General features: G+C 31.0%; 6 protein-coding genes across 6 annotated transcripts; 2 read left to right on the forward strand and 4 right to left on the reverse strand.

Annotated features, from left to right (window-relative positions):
- Window positions 1–487: 487 nt before the first annotated feature.
- On the forward strand, window positions 488–2,272 carry EIN_223300 (WD repeat-containing protein, putative; the record flags this gene model as incomplete). The annotated part of the gene is made up of 1 exon (XM_004254860.1): window positions 488–2,272. The coding sequence occupies one exon, from the start codon at window positions 488–490 to the stop codon at window positions 2,270–2,272; it is 1,785 nt and encodes a 594-aa protein (XP_004254908.1).
- A 340-nt stretch (window positions 2,273–2,612) lies between these two features.
- On the forward strand, window positions 2,613–3,407 carry EIN_223310 (peflin, putative; the record flags this gene model as incomplete). Its single annotated transcript, XM_004254861.1, has 1 exon — window positions 2,613–3,407. The coding sequence occupies one exon, from the start codon at window positions 2,613–2,615 to the stop codon at window positions 3,405–3,407; it is 795 nt and encodes a 264-aa protein (XP_004254909.1).
- A 147-nt stretch (window positions 3,408–3,554) lies between these two features.
- On the reverse strand, window positions 3,555–5,344 carry EIN_223320 (phenylalanyl-tRNA synthetase beta chain, putative; the record flags this gene model as incomplete). Its single annotated transcript, XM_004254862.1, has 2 exons — window positions 3,555–5,221; window positions 5,287–5,344. The coding sequence occupies 2 exons, from the start codon at window positions 5,342–5,344 to the stop codon at window positions 3,555–3,557; spliced, it is 1,725 nt and encodes a 574-aa protein (XP_004254910.1).
- A 4,552-nt stretch (window positions 5,345–9,896) lies between these two features.
- Window positions 9,897–10,268, reverse strand: EIN_223330 (protein serine/threonine kinase, putative; the record flags this gene model as incomplete). Its single annotated transcript, XM_004254863.1, has 1 exon — window positions 9,897–10,268. The coding sequence occupies one exon, from the start codon at window positions 10,266–10,268 to the stop codon at window positions 9,897–9,899; it is 372 nt and encodes a 123-aa protein (XP_004254911.1).
- Window positions 10,269–10,522: 254 nt separating this feature from the next.
- Window positions 10,523–12,619, reverse strand: EIN_223340 (hypothetical protein; the record flags this gene model as incomplete). The annotated part of the gene is made up of 3 exons (XM_004254864.1): window positions 10,523–11,299; window positions 11,408–12,102; window positions 12,259–12,619. The coding sequence occupies 3 exons, from the start codon at window positions 12,617–12,619 to the stop codon at window positions 10,523–10,525; spliced, it is 1,833 nt and encodes a 610-aa protein (XP_004254912.1).
- Window positions 12,620–12,707: 88 nt separating this feature from the next.
- EIN_223350 (hypothetical protein) lies at window positions 12,708–13,802 on the reverse strand (the record flags this gene model as incomplete). Its single annotated transcript, XM_004254865.1, has 1 exon — window positions 12,708–13,802. One exon carries the CDS (start codon window positions 13,800–13,802, stop codon window positions 12,708–12,710), a length of 1,095 nt encoding a protein of 364 aa, XP_004254913.1.
- Between the last annotated feature and the right edge of the window lie 6,941 nt (window positions 13,803–20,743).

Consider the following 20,743-nt stretch of genomic DNA (forward strand, 5'->3'; position numbering starts at 1 on the left):
TACCTGTACAACCTTTTGGAAAAGTATTATTTGTAGGAAAATGAACAATATTTAAGTGCGATAAATAATCTGTTTGAATGTGATAAATTTTTATTTTAGATTGTGTAAAGGTTTGAGTTAGTTTTTAACATATTTTTTACTCTCTTTTCAACTTAATAATTACAAACTGTCATATAGAATACATCAAAATTAAATTATAGTAATAATAATACTTATTTTCAATCATCACTTGTATAGTAAAATTATTAGAATTATGGTTTTATTGGTATTTTCAGCAATACATCGGGAAATAATACCAAATAGTAAAAATACTATTATTATTGTTAGTTCCACCTTTAGTTCCAAATCGTCAAACCTTTCCAAAGTTAAAATTGCTAGATAATTTTATATAAAGAAACTATATCAAGAGAAATACAATTACAACCAAATTTCCAGATTCTCCCTCGGAGATAAGAACTGTAAAGTTCAACTGAAAAACAAAAGAGCAATGAGTAAAGTGAAACAGACATATGCGCCACTTCCAACCGTTACACGTGGTCGTCCAATTCATATTGGCTACATGTCCAATGCAAAGATTGGGACCAACATTGTTTACCCCAACAGAAAGACCATAGTCATTAGAGACTTGAACAACGCTCTTAACACTGACCTTTACTTCGAACACCCAATAGAAACAACATGCGCTAAGTACTCTCCAAGTGGTTACTACATTTGTTCTGGTGATATGCAAGGTAATGTGAGAATATGGGACACTACACAGAAGGAACATCCTCTTAAATTAACTATTAGAGCACTTTCTGGACCAATTTATGACATTGCTTGGACTGGTGATAGTCAGAGAATATGTGTAGTTGGTGAAGGAAAAGAAAAGCTCGGGTATGTCTTTATGTGGGATGCCGGATCATCTGTTGGTGAGATCTCGGGACAAACCAAAACACTGTTGTCGTGTGACTTCAAGTTGTCGAGACCATTCAGATTAATCACCTCTGGCGAAGACGAGTTCCCATGTTGGTTCGAGGGACCACCCTTCAAATTCAAAAAATCAATGAGAGACATCCACACCAGATTCATTAACTGCGCTCGCTTCTCCCCAGATGGAGCCTTCTGTGTCTGTGTTTCTTCTGATAAAATTGTTTCTGTTTTTGATGGAAAGACTGGTGACTTCATCTACAAAAAGACTGAGCACAAGGCTGGTGTCTATAACATCTCATGGTCAGAAGATTCTAAGACTTTCATTACTTCTTCTGCTGATAAGAGCTGCATTTTGTGGAATGCTGCTGACGGAGCTGTCTTGAAACGATTTGCACTTGGAACAGCTGTTGAAGACCAACAACTTGGTGTCGTCTTCACAAAGTTTGGTCCAATTAGCACTTCACTGAGTGGGGCTATGAATCTTCTTGACGTTGAAGGAGGACAAATTAAGGAAGTTATTGAAGGACATGCCAATCCAGTCACCTCGCTTGCTGATGCTGGTGAGTACTTATACTCTGCTTCGTCCGATGGACACGTTGTGAGATGGGAAAAGGCAAATGGAAAGGCTGTTGCATTTAAGGGAAAGGGGCATCCATCTAGGGTTAGTGATGTAGTGATTTGTGGAGATAAAATCGCGACTCTTGGTGCTGATGATACTGTCAGATTCACTGACAAAAATACTTTACAATATGGCGACAGTATTGCCACTGAAGCTCCATGCAATGAAGGTGTCTTCTTAAACAATTTGTTATATGTTGCTACTAACAAGGGTATTAAGGTGATGAATTTCACAAGTGTTGTTCAGACAATTGTTATTCCAGACGGTGCCCAATCCATTTGCTTGAACCATAATAACACACTTTTGGCTGCGGGTTGCAAGAAAGGGAATATCAAATTCTTCACTATTGGAGCTAATGGCCAATTGACTGAGAAGAGCGAATTGACTGAAGAAGTTAATGGCGTTGTCCAATGCGTCAAATTCTCAAGTGACGGAAAGTACTTTGTCCACACCGATGATAGCAGAACTGTCATGTTGAGAAACGCCGAAACATATGAGGTGTTGTACCACAGATGGGTCCCACACAACTCTAAGGTCCTCGAAATTGCATTCAATAAGGAGAATACTTTCATCGCAACTGCTTCTATGGACGGATACAGTTTCGTCCTTGAAATCGAAACTAAGAATATCGTACCACTCGGAAGAGTACATCCATTCGGTTGCAACGCAGTAATGATTGAGGAGAGTGGCAGAATATTCACAGCTGGAAACGACTGTGCCATTAAGGTCTCTGAACTCTAATTCATTGCTATTTTCTTCGTTGGCTATTGGTTTCATTCTAGTTGTTTTATAATTATATTATAGTTTCTATTTTTTTCTTGTATTATCTTGAACTATATTGAATAGTTTAATATACTATATTAATTATTATAAACTTACATCGAATCCCATTAGTGTTTTCTATTAAAAAATTGTTAAATCAACCGTTTTGGGAAACTGAATTATTTCCTCTTTTGGTGTCTCTTTGTACAAAATATAAGCGTTAATTTCCTTGTGTAATGGACATAAATAAGCTTTTGTTTGTGTGTCTCTCTTCGTTGACAATATATCAACGTTACAAACAATATATCATTGAAGTTTAATGTTCGGATATCCACAACAAGTACCTTACGGCCAACCCCCTATGCAATATGGTCAACCCCCAATGCCTGGGATGATGCCGGGAGGAATGCCCCCGATGGGATGTCCTCCTATGGGAATGCCCCCAGTACAAGCCCCAGCGTTAATGACGCAATTCAATTTGTGGGAGTTGAAACCACTTCAAAATGGATGGGGTGGACAACAGTGTTGCTATAAAATGAACGCTGCTATTAAAAACTCGTGGTGGTACTGTTTGGTGAATATTATTCCGATTGACCAATACCAGAGGATATATGCTTGGTTCATGGGAGTTGATAGAGACAGAAGTGGAACTTTGGAAATCAACGAATTAATGACGGGACAATTTCCGGGTGGTATCAGACTTGCACCAAAGACTGCATTAAGAATGATGAGAATCTTTGACACTGACCACAACGGTCACATCTCCTTCTATGAATTCATGGGACTTTACAAATTCCTTGAGTTGTGTTTCACATTATTTGTGATGAACGACACTAACAGAAGTGGAACAATGGAGCCACACGAAATATTGCCGGCTTTAAAACAACTTGGGTTCTTCATTCAACCAGCGACTGCTCTTATTTTACACAAGGCGTTTTCTCAAGGAATGGTTATGTGTGACATGAACTGTTGGATTGCCATTTGCGCGTTTGCAGCACAGTGCAGAAGTTGTTATCAAGTCATCTTCTCCAACACTTATTATGGTGCGATGAGAAGATTTAACCCGCAACAGTTTGGAAAGTTTCTTGATGTTGTTGCATACATCTTGGATTAATTTACTTTATGTTGTTATTTCTTTATTTGATCAAAAAATTCAACGAAATTATTTTTAAAAAAATTCAATTCGAGTTTTTCTTATGAAAAAAATTTACTAAAAATTTATTTAAAAATTATTACCAAAAAAAATCATCGGAATAACGAATTAAAGACCATTGGGGAAGTCTAAGAAAAGCTCAAGAGCAACAACTGGATTGTCAATTTCAAAGTTTTTGAGGACCTCAGGATGAAGTACACCAAACATTCCATATTTAGTTCCATTGATTAAAATATCAATGCCTCTTCCTTCTAAGTAAGCTGGATCAGTTCCTTTAACTATATCATAGACGGGCCCATTCTCTTTTCTTGCCTTTTTATACCCAACACCATAACAGAACATGATCTTGTCAAGTAACCCATGGATGTCTTCCATAGTCCCAACAGGTGAACAAACCAAAGCACACACTTGCGCTCTATTCATCGCACCTGTCAAACTACCTTCCTTCAATATTACGGTGTCACCAACTTCAAACAACTTGATTGGCATCATATATGCTTTGTTGAAGTACAAACACTTTAACATGCCACTTAACAACGTTTTTCGTGCCGTTTGGAATTCTGGGGTCTTTGAATCTTTCAACTTAATAAGTCCGTCGGTGTTTCTTCTTAAATTAGTTGCCGCATCTGCGACTGACATTAAGACGAATGTGATAATTTCGGAGAATCCGGCATATGCAATTTCATTTGACAAGAGATCTTTCAATTTGTTTGTGATGAGTTCTTTCCCACATGTTCGAGAAATGGAATCTGACGCTACCAAATTATTGAAGCCATATGAAATAGCCAAGTCTTCCATAATATCACATGGATGCATGACATCAGTTCGCATTGGTGGAACTATAGCAACTTCGTCTTTGTATTCAATTCCCATTTTAATCAACAGATCAGCAACTGTTTCTTTATCCAAATTCAGTCCAAGCGACTTATTCAAATAAGCGAGAGTAGTTGGTGTGTTTTGTTTGTCTAAGACGGGGGTGATTGTCGTTTTTGTCTCATCGAAGTTATTCATCGGGCCACCAATGACCTCGACTGACTCGACTGAGAATGGAGTTGCGGAGTACATGGAGAAACAGGTCACCACTGTTTGTAACGCCATCATCACTTTTGTTCTGTCCATCCCAGTCATGTCAACAAAGACGTTGTGTGTGTTTAATGTGATTTTTGAATGGTTTCCGTTGATCAAAGGTGGAAGTGACATGACGACACCTTTAGAGTCCAAGAAGACGGGGAAGACTTCTTTTCCTTTCAATAATTTGACGTATTCCTTCAGCTTCAAGTCGTTTGAAAAGTGTTCGATGACTTGATTTCCGTCCATCTCTGTAGTGCATTTGAGTGGTTCAAATTTGATCTCTTCTGGTTTTAAAGCGACGTATCTGAATGGGGGGACTAACGTGTCCATATCATGTGTTCCAATAGCAACTAAACTTCTCTTCTTCCCAATAGTCAAGTGTAATTTGTCTTGGAAGTCAATAAAACTTTTGTAAGACGCGTCAGTGAAATTGATTCCTCTTAAAACGGCCCCCATGCAAATTGGGCGGACTTTTTCAACATCTTTTCCAACATGAATCTGAACACCACTCGGCTTACATGTATATTCGGGGAATGGAGAAAGCTTTAAAAACGATCGTAGGCATATGGCTAACCCCTCAACACATAACAAGTCATACCGATTTGCACCAACCTCGATTTTGTAGACAGTTTTCCCTTCTTCTTGATCTACCTCATCAAGTTCAATGCCATACTGGAAACAAACGTCCTCAAATTCTTCTTTTGCTTGTTGTAAGATAATGTGTTGTTGTTGAGTTGTTAAGTAAAAATACAACAATTGGCGAACAAACTAAATTTCTTTCCAATCAATGTGAAGAGATAATCTGGGTCGACACTGATTGTTGGCATTTCTTTGTGATCTTGAGAGTTTGTGGAATGTCATCATAGGGTTTTTTTGATGACTCACAAATACGTAGTGTTTTTTTTTCTATTGTAAACATCTTCCTGTTTGCTTAGGCATTTTTGCATTTATTAATTACTGTCATTTTTTAATAAATATTTAGTTTTTTCATTATAAATTATCGGGAAACGGCATTATAATTGTATACTAGAAAATTGTTATTATTTTTACTATATCATATGGTTTGTTATTTTTAAAAATAAAATCAAAAAGAAAATTAATCCACTAATAAATAAACCATAAATTGATGGTTTGAATGTATTATAAAGAGTGTTAACTTGATAGACCACTTTTATGGGGATGGCTTTGAAAATCTTACAAGTTTTTATTGTAATTGCGATTAAATTTGCCTAAGAGTTTACAAAAAAATACGTTTTTTGGACCGAATTCATAAAAAAGCGATTTTTTTGAAAGTTAAAAAAGAAAAAACAAATTTAACTTAATGTAAAAGTCATCTTTAACTTTTACCATTTAAATGAATTTGCCGCAAAAAAACATTTTTGTTAAAAAATTTAACACTAAAGTTTTTTATTAATTAATTTTAGTTTATTTAATTAATTGTATAAACTATATGAATCAAAAAAATTATTGAAATTGAATAATTTATAAAATAACATATAATTTGTCATAAAATACTACGGCATAGTTTACTGTAAATAGGCTGAAAAGGTGTGGATGGTAAATATGGATAGACAATTGTTATTATTATGTGTTAAATGATATGATTAACCGGCCGACAAGGACATAATTCGTAAATACAAACCAAATTTTGAAATTTCGGCAATTTGCCACACAATTTTACCAATCATAAAACAATTTTCTTATTTTAATACAAATTTTTTATCATTGAAATGAACTCTTTTTATGTTGTATTATTTTTCTTATTGTGTTATTTCTTTTTTTCTTCATCTTTTCCCGACTCTTTGGTGTTTTTATTGTTAATTTAATTTTTTTTTGCCGAACAATAATAATTTTTAATTCATTTGAAAATTTAATAGGGTTCAAAATTATAGTTTTACAATATAGTTTATCAATGATTAAATACATTATTTTAATATTAAATTTAACTATTTAAGTAATCTATTTAAAATCAACAAAAAATCATTCTCAAAATTAATAATAAAGTTATTATACAATTAATCGACTTACTTTTTGCTTTATGTTCATTTATTTGTTAGAAAATAAAAATTTGTTTTGGTAATATTCGCGAGCATTGATTATTCTTATCGCGACAAAGGGAAATCAATTCACAACAACGCCCTTCGCTCAGATAACGCAGCCAATGAATACCGATGGCTTTCCAAGTACACGCATTCGTTTAAAGCACTTAGACTTATATGGTTTTATATTTATAATATAATATGGTTATTTTGTGGATACTTTATCTTTTTTTATTATATTATGATAATTATTTATGTGTTGTTTTTACAAGTATTATTTTACTATTCAAATTGTATTATTAACCATATTATTAACCATAAAATTAACACTGGCACCCATTATTTTTCTTTTTCTATGTTTTATTGATCTAAAAATTATAATATCAGTCAATTGGGTCTTCGAACGAAAGAAGTGTTTTTTTCTTTTGAAAGAAAAAAATTATCGAAATTTTGTATCGTTATGTGTTCTATTTAAGTGATTGTTTTGTTTATTTTTAGAAAGGGGGTAATGAAATGGTTCATAAAAACAACCATGTCCTTGTTACCGGCACAGAGGTGTCCGTGTCGGCCGGTCAATAAATATCCGTTTTTTACATAGAAAAGCCCAAAAATATATTGGAAATTATTTTTTCAAAATTAATTGATACTAATTACAGTAAAACCTCCCAAGAGCGGTACCTCTGAAGAGCGGGTTCTCTCAAGAGCGGACATTTTTTAGACTAAAACTAAAAATAGAGTTCTCTATTGGGTGGTAATTGAGGTTTGATTGGCTAAAAATGCCCGCTCTTGAGAGAACAAAATTCCCACGCCCTCCCGCTCTTGGGAGGTTTTACTGTATCAATATTGATTAGTTAAATTATCCCGTCTTTTGGCTTTAATATTAACCTTTTTATTTTTCTGATTGTTTTTTTTCCAAGGCAAAATGAAAACAGGAAAAAATATTATAAAGTTTAAGAAATTTAAAAAGTGTTGCTAGTTTTTATTGGTGTAATTTTTTACAGACCAAAAATGGGGAACCTTGCTTAGATAAATAAAAAATTTTGGTAAGTTGCGTAATTTGAATCTCTGTGAATCCAAATTATGTACAAACCATTTTCTTGGTTCGTGCCTGAACAAACATTGATGTCAATGAATGTGTCATCAGAACCGCCCTAATTAAGTTTACCATCATCATTAAATGTTTCATAATTCATTTTTTTCTTTATTATGGGTTTTTTCCATTTGTTTTTATTATTAATATTAGTTACTAAACTATATTATATTACTATATAATATAACCATTTAGTTATAGTATTTATATTAAACCCAAATTTATCATAACATATAATAAAAAATTATTAATTAATATAATAAATGATAAAAAAATTAATAATAAATTTTAAACTGGAAATATAAAGTCTGTACTCGATATAATTCTTTTTTGTGTGTTTTTTTTAATATTTTTTGGTAAAACGAATAATTAACAGAATAAAATACATTTAAAAAGAGAAAAACACAGAACATAAAAAACTCATAAATTTTTTAAAAAAGATAAATAATTATTTTTTAGATGAAAATTTTAAAAGAGTGGAATTGAGTTTTAAAAAGTGGTAAAAAGTGGTTGAGTTTGGCAAATTGTCAAAGAACTTTTTTATTAAACAATGAAACCAGTAATGAGGACGCGAGAAAGTAAAATGTGTGATAAACTCCGTCATCAAAAATTAAAAGACGCATGCACGGATTTGATTAATGGAATATCAATAACAAAAGTTTCAACTTCAAGACACCTTTCGAAAAGTACAGTTCATTCATTAAAAGTTAAGTTGAATGAAAATCCACAATTTATTCCAAAATTAACAAAAATGGGAAGACCACCAAAAATCACAAAGGACGCTATGAAAAACGTCGAAATGTCAACGATAATCAATCCACAATCAAGTAGTCATAAAGTTGGGATGGAAATTGGTCTAAGTGCAACAACAGTTAATTCTATACGCCACGAATTAAAATTTCATTATGGAAAAGCGATCAAAAGACCATGTTTAACAGATAAACATATTGAATCACGATACACATTTTGTAGAAAACAGCTGTGGCAAAAGAATATTAATAAATGGACAAGTTGTGTCATTATCTCAGATGAAAGTCGTTTCTGTCTTCACTCCGATGGTATGATGATGTGGAAACCTTGGGGATATCACCCAGATACAATTTTTGAATCGACTCCCAAATATGACCGCTCTGTAATGGTCTGGGGAGCAATTGCAAAGGATTTCAAAAGCAAACTTGTCTTCTGTTCCAACAGACTCGATTCAGCTAAATATTTTGACATTCTAAAAGAATCGGGAGTTTTTGATGAAGCTGTTGAAAAGTGGGGACGAAAAAAATTTGTTTTTCAACAAGATGGAGCTCCTTGTCATACTTCAAAGACGACATTAACAAAACTACAGGGAATGGGCATCAAAGTACTTCAAAAATGGCCTGCTAACTCACCTGATCTAAGTCCCATAGAACATCTATGGTCGATAATGGAAAAGAAAATAAGAGAAAAAACAAAAGTGTTTGAAAATGAACAAAAATTAAAAGAAGCTTTATTGCTTGTATGGGATGAAATCCCGATACAAACAATCAACAATTTGATTGAATCTATCCCCGAAAGATTTAAATTGTGTTTGAAATCAAAAGGTGGGTTTATTGGTGACAAACTTTAATTATTAAAGTTAATAAGGTTTGTCGTGTGGAACGTATAAAATTTGGGTAATTCAGCTTAACTGTTGCATAATTCCCACATTATTAGATGATTCTATTTTTGAATTGATTTTGGTTGTTATAAAAGTGTGTACTTCGAAATAAAAATTATGAAAAATAGATTTGAATCTTAATAAATATCGGGAAAATACTCTAAAATAAACAAATTGATTAAAAATGGTACACACTTTTTATTTCCAGTTTATAATTATAAAAACCATTTTTAATTATTTCATTGCAACTTTTGTAAAAACCACCACAACATCTGCGGTTGGTCGGTCTTCGGGTTTCTGTGTCCACATTTCTGAAATAACATTATAAGCTTCTGGGCTAAATCCTTCTCTGATTGAAAGCCGTTTTCCAGAAGCTACAAAATTGGAGATGCTCCATGGAAATTTGAACTCATCGGCAGTATACACTTCTCACCATATCAAAGTCTCAAACTATGTCACAGCCAACGAGTGGACATCAGCTGGCTTCTTATTTTATTGTTTATTCGAGATTTCTTGTGTCATGTATTTTGGTGTTCCGATACCCATTGTGAAAGTCATGTTAGTTGTGAGTAAATTGATGTTTCTACTTCTTCCTGAGTCAGTCAACTTTCCATTGACATTCATTCTATTTTCCAAGGAAACGACGAGTATGTACGTTTAATGTCTCTATGTAAAATGCCATTTTCATGTAAATACAAAATTCCTTTGGAAGCATTTATTATGGTTTTCATTTTAATTTTCAAACCAATTTGATCAGACTTTTTGTGTTTCATCAAATCTTGTAAAGACCCAAACAAAGCAAATTCGGTGACCGTGCATATGTGGTTTGGAATAAAACAAGCGCCATAGAAGTGGATGATATACTCACTTCTAAACTTGTCCAACATATTCACTTCATTTTCAAAATCATTCAGAAGTTGACTCATCTTTTGTATGTGTTTCATCTTTTTAATTGGAACTTCTTTTCCTCTGAATGTGCCTTTGTATACCATTCCAAAAGACCCTTCGCCTATTAGCTTTATTTCGTCAAGTTCTTTATTATTCAATTTTGTCAAATTTGCAGTACAAACAACTGCTTGAAGTTTGTGATTGTTTTGTTCATTTGTTGTTAGGTTAAGACAGATAACTACAAAATGTTCCTCTTTTTACAACAGCTTAATAAATATCTCAAATTCACATGCTTCTCCTTTCTTTAGTGTTACTATTGAAGGCACTGTTCGTATTTCATAACAGTCACACCCTTCTGTTACACTTTTAAATGGTGTTTGGTGAGGTTTCCAATACATATCAAGTCGCACGATTCTTCATCCATTGGAATAAGAGCGTCTGAATCCATGTCAATTTTTAATACTTTCTTATTGGAACACGACACTTTGTCGAGTGGATTCATTGTTATGTTCGATTTCTTAATATCAAAAACACGGACATTTTTCATCTTTTCCACTTGGCGTTTGTTAAGAAAAATAATGATTAACAAAATGTTCATTGTTATGAAGAGTACAAAAAGTATTAAAACAGTAATTGGGATGCCAATCACAACACCAAGATTGACCAACTTTGTGCAACTGTCACCGGAGTCTGTAAGTTCTCGTCGACCCTCACACTTTACACACTTTGAATTTAAAGCTGACACACATAATTCAACTTTTGTGAAATGAAGGCATTGCGAGTCAACCAACATATTTTCCAAATCGTTACATATTGTACACACACTTTCACTCTCACATGATGTGCAATTTGGAGAACATTCATAACACTTGTAATTTGATAAGAAATGACCAGACACACACCTCTCACATCCAGATGACGATGACAGCTCACAATTTGCAAGCGTTGTATTTGATTCACACAATTTGCCTTCGCTTGGGATGTTGAAATAGCCGTCTTTGCATGCAAGACACTCGTAACTGTTCACACAAAGTGCACACGACTCATCACATGGCGTACAGCTGATACCCTCTCGATAATACATACTATTACAGATCGCACATCCGCTTCCACCAGGCAGTGCAATCTTACAACTCTCTTGTAACACACCAAGTGATTTGCATGACATGTCAGCACTCAGATAAAAACAACAAGTGCAATAAGTTGTGTTGAAAACTTAAACAGTCGTTTTCACATTGAACACACTCGTTGTTGATGTTGTAATACCATCAGCGCAGTGTTGGCATTTTTTGTTGTTTCTTATTTGACAGGATGTCTCTGTTGCTGTTTTTGTGTCTGTTTTGAGTTTGTTGTTTTCATCAAATGTCTCAGCACAAATTCCACCTTTCAATTTGAATGCATCAAGACACTCTACACATTTGGTATTCTGTGCACCGTATCTGTTGCAATTTGTGACTGTTGTGGATTCTATTGGAACACGGTAATCATACTTTTTCTCTACATTCTCTGCGTCTGTCTGGTAATACCCCTCACTACAAACAACACATCCACCTGAACTAAATGTTTTGCATGTTGATATAACACTCTTTGATACACACCAAGTGTCAGTGTATTTCACAAAGCCGTCCAAACACTTCATACAGGTACTTCTGTCACAGAGACCACAGTTGGTGGTTTGACATTTTGAGCACCTTCCTTGTGATATGTAATTTAAACAAGATGTGCATTTGGTGCAAAACCTATATTTTACTGTGTGGCAATTATCATCTGTAACACATTGGTTTGTTGTCGTGTCAAATATATAATTGGTTTGACATTGTAATGGTATTATTCTGGTCTTTGATAATTGGCAAACCGGGAGAGAAACACAGCCGACACATTCGTTTGAGATGTTGAGATACACACTATCTCCACACTTGTAAATAATATCATTTCTCACTTCCAAATTTTGTTGTGCACTTTGACATTCATTTCCATTCAAAGTAAAGTTGTCGTTGCAATTAATACAAACAGAATATCTCTTTTCAATTTTCTGGTGTTTGCAGTTTGTCAATTTTTCTTGACAATCGGAGTTGACTGAAATCTGGTCCTAACAATCACACGAAGACATTGTGGTGTTGGAAGGGTTTTGACATCGAGTTGTTTGTTGGCAACCCCCATTCGCCAAAAAACAGTTGCTGTTACATAGAAGACATTTTGACTCATCGACTTGAATTTGACAGTTTACATCATTACTTTGACAGCTCTTCGAATTTTGATTGTAATACTTCCCACTTGGATACAATTGACACTTTCCACTATTCAATACATGGTTGGCCATACAAGTGGTGCAATTGGAAACACCAACAGAAATTGGTGAACACGCATTGCAGTTCTCAGTTGCAAAATTACAACTTTCACAAGTCATGTCAGTCTTTTTGTAAGTCCCAACTTCATAATTTGAACAAAATCCCATTTGAAACTAAATATTGTGAGTCTTTGCACGCCAGGCACTTCTTTGTTGTTTGGCTGCAACTCGTATAATTTGTGTTGATTGTGCTACATTAAACACATTGGCCGATTTCATTGGGGTAATATCCCGTGTTACACATCACACACCTTCTTTCGAATGCAGACAAACATTTATTACAATGTGTGTCAAAAGTTAAACATGATTCGCAGACACGTGATTTGGTTGATTGGAAAACAAAGTTATCTTGACATGTTGTGCATATTCCATTTGTTGCATCACAGCTCCCTCCACATGTTGTTGAACATGATACACACATATGTGTTGTGTCGTCTGGATACATGTTTAACGTTGAACACTTTGTGCACTTTCTTTCACCAGTCACACAACTCTCACAATTCGAATCAAATGCCTGACATAAAATACACAGAGATAGATTTGTGTTGGAAGGGACATACGTTGATGTACAGCCAGTACAATGTCCACTCACCCCATCGCAGGTACCCCCACACGTTGAATCACAATCTATACAATTTCCATTTGATGCAAATTTACCATTTTTGCATTTCACACACTTCTGAGTGAAATTTGTTGCACAAGTCACACAATCTTTGTTCCATGCAGAGCACATTATACAATTTGTTGAAATTGGTGAAGTCACAACGTAATTATCAATACATAACATGCACATACCATTTGCTGTGTTGCACTCGTTTTGTTGACACGTTGTCGAACATGCTACACAGATTCCATTTGACGGGTAATACCCACTGTCACAGGTCACACACTTTCTGGAAAAGTCGGGCGAACAAGTCTCACAATGAAGATCAAACATTCTGCAACTTTGGCATGTCATACTTGTTGAAGAAACAAAGACGTAATTTGACAGGCACCCCGTGCAATACCCATTTCGCGTGTTGCAACTTCCGTTACATGTTGCGTCACACCTTTTGCATTTGAAATCTGTTGATGTGTCCGGGTAATAATTTGTGTTGCATTCCTCACGCGCATGCGATTGGTCTGATGCACACAAATTGCAATTTGAGTTGAACGAAGAGCACGCCTCACATTTTGTTGTTCCATCAGACTCGTCAATAACTTCGTTTGAATTGCAGTTGACACAATGGCCAAACAAACACCAGTTTGGACAATGCAGCCCGTTGTGCAATGTGTGTCGCATGGAACACATTTACCAATCTCGTCTGGGTGCTTCTTGTTGGTGCAAGTGTTGCACTTGTTCTCACCGCTTGACACACAGACTCGACAAATTGCATCAAAATCAACACACGCAACACAAACACTACTATTTGTTGTTGAAAAGACTTTGTTTGTGTCGCAGCCCGTGAATCATTTTTGGTTAGATTTTAAATATTTAACAAGTTGGAGCTTCCTTTTTTCTGTTTTATATGAATTTTATTAAAAAAGTGAACAAATTCTATTTATTTTTTAACTTTCCAATTAATCTCCAAATCGGAAAGTGATTAGGAGATAGATGTGCCAAAAGTGCCAAATATTATGTTTATTTGTATACGTTCTAATTTTAAATTTACGAAAAAAATAAATTGAACAGATCAAAGCAAAGGAGAAAACCATTTTTTGTTGAACTTCAATCGAATATCACTTGATAAAAAGTGTTAATCGAGGTAGAATTCAATTGAAATCAACCGAAGTTCAACTTGATGGAATAAACAATTATGTTTGTAAATTGTATGTTGTTTAGGCTTCGCACCCGAGATTTTTATTATCAAAAATTAGTATCGAAAAAGCTAAAATGGGTCAGTTTTTTTCCCGTGTTATTGGCTTTTTTATTAACTAATTTATAATAATACAATTCTCGGGTGCGAAGCCTAATGTTTTTATTGTTTTAATGTGAGTACTATACAACAACAAACCATGTAAAAGTTGTTGTATTGTTTAAAAATCTTAAATAACACATATAAACAATCGCTGTTGTATGCAGTATCATAAGTTTATTATATATATATATCAAAACAAAAGAAATAAAGTAAAAAAACCAAAAAAGAAGATAAATTATTTTAAATCATTACACAAAATATTAATAATTACAGGGAGTATAAAAACCGCTTCCGTCTTTTTAACCGCTTCCTATTGATTTAATAGTTATAACTAATAACATTATAATAAAAAGTATGATACAAATTACCACCTCAGACAGAAAAAGTCTCCACAAGGCATATTCAGCCTTCATGGTAAACAGTACTATACATTTTATTATATTAATATTATTTATAACTATTAGATCAATAGGAAGCGGTTAAAAAGACGGAAGCGGTTTTTTAGCCCCCCTGTATTGTCTAAAAAAATTCCAGATAATTTTGAGACACATAACGTTAGAAGACTGGCTGCGTTCGTTTTGTATAAGTTCAATACGGTTGTAATTGTTGAAAAAAGCTATAAGTTTTTTTTATTTCAAATAGTACTCTGTTATAATTAAGAACGTACATTGCCAACACCACTTCTAAAGATAGAATTAATTACTATTACGAATTATATACAAAAGTAGTATATAAATTATGTAGATTTTATGCACACATTATTTTTATCTATATTTTCTAATAATTTAAAATAACGAGGGGACGAGTAATCTGAATTTTCACAAAATTCGGGATTAAGAGTTCCAATTATTTTTTCATTTTTTTATTTCCCTAAAATGAACACTGATAAAGAACAATATATAAATTACAACACTATAACTGATACAGAATATATTAATATAACTAAAAATCAAATTTCTAAATTATATTTCGGTAAAGATGACTATTCTCAATATATTAAAGATATTATGAATTATGTTATAAAACAAGATTCTAATAGAAAACATTATTTATTGAAAATTTATAAATCTGCCTTAGAATATTTATTCTTATTAATTAAATATCATGAATTTGATGAAAATGAAGATATATTAAATCATTTCTATAATGAAGATTTCTATTATGATGAAAGACATAACGAAATTTATACTAAGAACTTTTTGAAGTATTATTAAAATTATATAAATTCAATATTTTATTTTTCCCCTTTAAAATGACTTCACTGGAAGAATTTGAAATTTTAAAAATTAATCCAAAATATTCAATAAATAGATTAGGACAAATTAAAAATAATAAGAAAAATAAAATAATAAAAATTATGTTAAGACCAAGTTTAAAATATGATGCTTATGTTAATTTATCTGAAAACAAACATGTTATAAAACATTCTTTAAGAAGATTAGTTGCACAACAATTTTTACCAGAATTTTCGAATATATGTACAGTTAAATTATTAAATTATGAAAATCCATTAGATTGTTCTATCAATAATTTAAAAATTATATAAATATTTTATTTTTTTATTCCTTAAAAAGATATGACTACTCAACAACAACCAATTAATAAATTAGAACGTTTAACTACTTATGAAATATTTAGCATTAAACAAATTAATACTAAATTTGGAAAATCATTTTTACTTATTGATAAAGATAATAATAAATATTTTGCAAATTCTAAGATATCTAAATTTATTCTAGAATCTAAAAATAAATCTAAAATAGATAAATTTGCTGGTGAAAAAAGATTATTTAAAATTAAAGTTAACGATTTTATTGAATATACTAATAAAGATGGCAATACTATTAAATTTTTAGAGATCGAAATATTACCTTAAATAAATATGAAAAATATGCTTATTATTTTTGTTAAAAATGTCACTTAATCAATATGTAAATTCATTAATTAATCAATATGCTCCTGATAAATCAGAAACAACTATGAATATTATTCATCCAGAAGTTTTTGTAAAACATAGATCTATAAACCTATTAATAGGTAAACCTGGATGTTCTAAAACAACGTCTATTTGTAAAGAACTTATTAAAATAGATAAAGTTTCTAATAGTTTTCATCTTATTATTTGGGTTAATAATACAGGAAGTGATCAAACTTTATTACATTATGAGGGTTTACTTAATATTCCAATTATTAAATTTACATATGATCAATTTGAAAAAGCTTATCCTAAATTCCTTGAAATTAAAGAAACTTATAATAAAATGATTAGAAAAGAAATACCTAAAGATGAATCTATATTAGAGTGTTTATATTTAGATAAATTTAGTGATAAACCATTAGAAACAATTATTGTTTTAGATGATGCTGTTAATTGTTTAAAAAATGAATCATCAATATTATCTAAATCATTATATAAAACTAGGCACACCAATTGTTTATTCTTTATAGCTATTCAAATATGGAGAGGTATACCAGCACAGATAAAATCAATACTATCTTCAGTATGGATATTTAATTCATTTTCTCCACAAATTCTACATCATATTTATAATCAAATTACTACTAATATCTCATTTGAAGAGTTTCAATCAGTTTATAATAAACTCGAAAAATATGAAAAAATTATATTTGATTCTATTACGAATGAAATAATTGTGGATTAGATTTAATAAAATCTCTAAATATATTTTCAAGAGTAGTTAATCTTTCTTCTATATTATTTTTAGTATCATTAGTATCTTCTATCTTATTTGGATATAATATTATTTTTCCATCTCTTCTTCCTATTTTATAACCATTAATTTTATATCTCAAATTCAATGATTTAGTTTTAATTTCATCGATTTCTTTCTTGTTTTTATCATAATATTTAAGAAATTCTGATTCATTATCAAATGATTTTGCATCATCTGATTGTAATTTATAAACACTCATTTCTTATGATAAAAATATAAATTATCTAATATGAATTTAATTAATGTTTCATGTCTAATCTTAAAACCATTTAAAACTCTTCTTATCTTTATCACTACGTTGAGTATTCATTAATTGATCAACAAATTTATTAGAATAAGAAGTTGTATCTTGTACATTAACTTTTTTATTAGTTTTGTATTGTTCTATTAAGTCACTACTAAAATCTAACATCTTATTTCCTATACCAGACGTGTCATATGCTTCTATTAAATTTTTAGCATATGGTTTTATAGGTTTTATAACATTATCATTAAACCATACAGCTGCTTTTCCTATTTTAGGAATGAAATCCTTAACTTTCTTTAATTTTTGCCAGAATAAAGGGCTTTTTACCATTTAAGATATAATAAAAAATTAATTATCAATATTGAAAATATATTTATAACTAAAATTTTACTTGATCCATATATTTTTGATATCATTATGACCAAAGTTACTTAACGATTTAAGAGGATCTGATCCTTTACTAACATCAATCATTCTTTCACCAAATTTAGAATATGTTTGAAATTTTTTATCAGCAATATTACCAATCATAGGCCCAACAACCGGTACAGAATTTATTATTGGTTTAGCTATATTTGTAACTTTTGACATAATATTTCCATATGTCTTTAATACATGTCCACCTTTATTTAACATATTATTTGCAAAATTTTTTAGTGTTTTATAAAATCCAGGATGTCTCATTTCATATTTATAAAATTCATATTTTTACTCTTAATAAATGTCTAACATAAGAATTCCTTCAGTTTTAGAAGATGCTAATAGGGGTGATATCCTAAAATATTTTGATGAACAACAAAAAATAATTACTGCAAATGATGGTGTACATGATGCAAGAATGATAACTGTAAATGCTTATCAACAACAAGTTCCATTTAAATCTTCAGCTCATTCTAAGATTCAAATTACAGATCCATCTTTTCATGTAACTAACATTGATAAATCATATTTATCTGCAACAATAAAGTTATTACTTAAATTAATTCCAGAAACTACAAAGACTCCAACCGATACTATTGAAAAAGAATCAAATGCAGCTCAAGTATTTGTTGGATTAAAAGATTCAACACAATGGTTAGATAGTCTTAAAATTAATTGGAAAAATGGTTCTACTTATTATGAAAACACTAAGATGATTTATGAAACAACTATTGCTGCAAATTGTAGAACTCAACAAGAAAAATTATCAAGACCAAGTGTTTATTCAACTTAGGAATCTGCTTGGAAACATCAAAGTAATGTATGTGGATGTTTTGTTAAACTTGATGATCTTATTAGAAATACATCATTTGAGGTAGAAATGAAAATAATTATTCCTTTAGATAATTTCTTACCATTACAATCTTTTACTAGTTATCCAAATGCTATATTTAATGAATTTGAACTTGATATTAAGCAAAGAATTACTCAAAACTTTGTATTCTGTCAAGTTGATCCAGATGTGTTAATAACTGAATATAATGAGAATCATAACTCAGATTCTCAAATTACAATGTTAGCTGCTTTCAAGAAAGGCTTAACTAAAGAATTTACTCAATGTGGTGATAAGGCAATGATGTTATGTTATTGTAAAGTTGATTCTACTTCAACATTTAGTCAATTTGATGGTACAATTCAAGTTATGGAATCTACTTGTACATTATTTCAATCTGTTATTAATGGATTTAATGTTAAGGATTCAGTTTTAAGAGAATTATATGATAGATATAGTAAACAACCATTATATGTTCCAGCTCAAATAACAACTGAATATGATTTTCCACCAAATCAAACACCATCTAAGATTAATTGTTCAAATATGATGTCATATTTAAATACTAGTATGTTATTCTTCTTATTCCCAAGAACATCTAATCAATGTACCGTATCTAAGAATCCACATATTTCTGATATTAAGGTTATAACTGCTAATAGAACTATTCCTGATCAACAAATGGATTCATTAAGTAGTGAATTTGTTGAATTCCAAGTTGCAAATACTAATTTTGATACATTATTCGCATCACCTAAATCATTTATTAATTCACTTACTTTTAATGAATATGATTCATCTTTATTAAATAAACGAAAAAAAATATTTAGAAGATGCTACTGATTTTATGATGTCAATTCCTTTAGAAAGATATGGATCTGGATGTTTCTTTGATGGTATATATAGTACTTCGAATATTCAATTAACATTACAAGCAACACCTATGTATGGAATAGATAATCCATATATCAAACCAGATGGTAGTAATTTAAATACTAATGCAATTAATATTATTTTATTAAATGATGCTATGTGGTCTTTAACACCAAATAAAGTTGAATTACTCACTAATGTTGATTTAGATACTATGTTCAAGTAAACTATATTGAATTGTATATTTATATTTTTAGTAATAAAGAAGTATAAGCATTTATTTTTAGTAATAAATGGAACAACTTCTAAAGAAGTTTAAACATTTTTTATTTATAAAAAATGGAAGTATTTTCAACAGCTTATCAAGATAAAAGTAAAAATAGTGTTTTTTGCACATCATATTTTAATCCTTCTACAATAACATCAAATGAAATTAAAACTGATAAAATTACAAGCATAGATGGAACAGTAAGTATAAATACAAAAGATATTTCTTCTACTGATTATGTAAATTCTGAAATATTAACATATTATAATAAATCTAAAAGTTATAGTGATAATGTAGCATTAGTATGTAATACATATTCAGATATGATTGCCTCATCATGTAATGCGTACAGCGACAATGTTGGTTCTAATTGTAATGCGTACACAGATACAAAAATAGCTTCAATACCAACTCCAAAAATAATATATCCATATCCACATATAATTTCCCAAGACACAACAACATATAAAAATGTTACTTATTCTATTAAATCAGAAACTGATAAAACTGCATATTTTAGAATAAAAATTGATAATGTTACAGAATTCTTAACAACAAATAGAATAGTAAAAGTAGTTCCATATGTAATTATTAATAATGAAATTTATAAAGTTATTGAACAAGTTAGTGGTGGAAGTATGTTGAATGGAAAAATATATACAACAGTACAAAATCTATTTAATATAAATGAGCATCCAATAATAATAATACCAGATACAGTTGGTTATTTATGGGGTGATGGATATTATTGTTTTAATTATTTCAGTTTATATTTACCAAAGAATTTTACATCAAATAGTAATTTATCATCAATAACAACTAAACCAATATGTGTTTATTTATATTGTAATCTTAATAATTTATTTTATCCTGGTATTAGTTATTCAGGAAGTAATCCAAATTTAATGTGGAGTAATATAAATATATATAATAATGGAATATATCTAATAGAACCAAAT

The sequence above is a fragment of the Entamoeba invadens genome (genome assembly GCF_000330505.1).
Source record: "Entamoeba invadens IP1 unplaced genomic scaffold scaff_1105074725849, whole genome shotgun sequence".
NCBI lineage: Eukaryota > Evosea > Mastigamoebida > Endamoebidae > Entamoeba > Entamoeba invadens.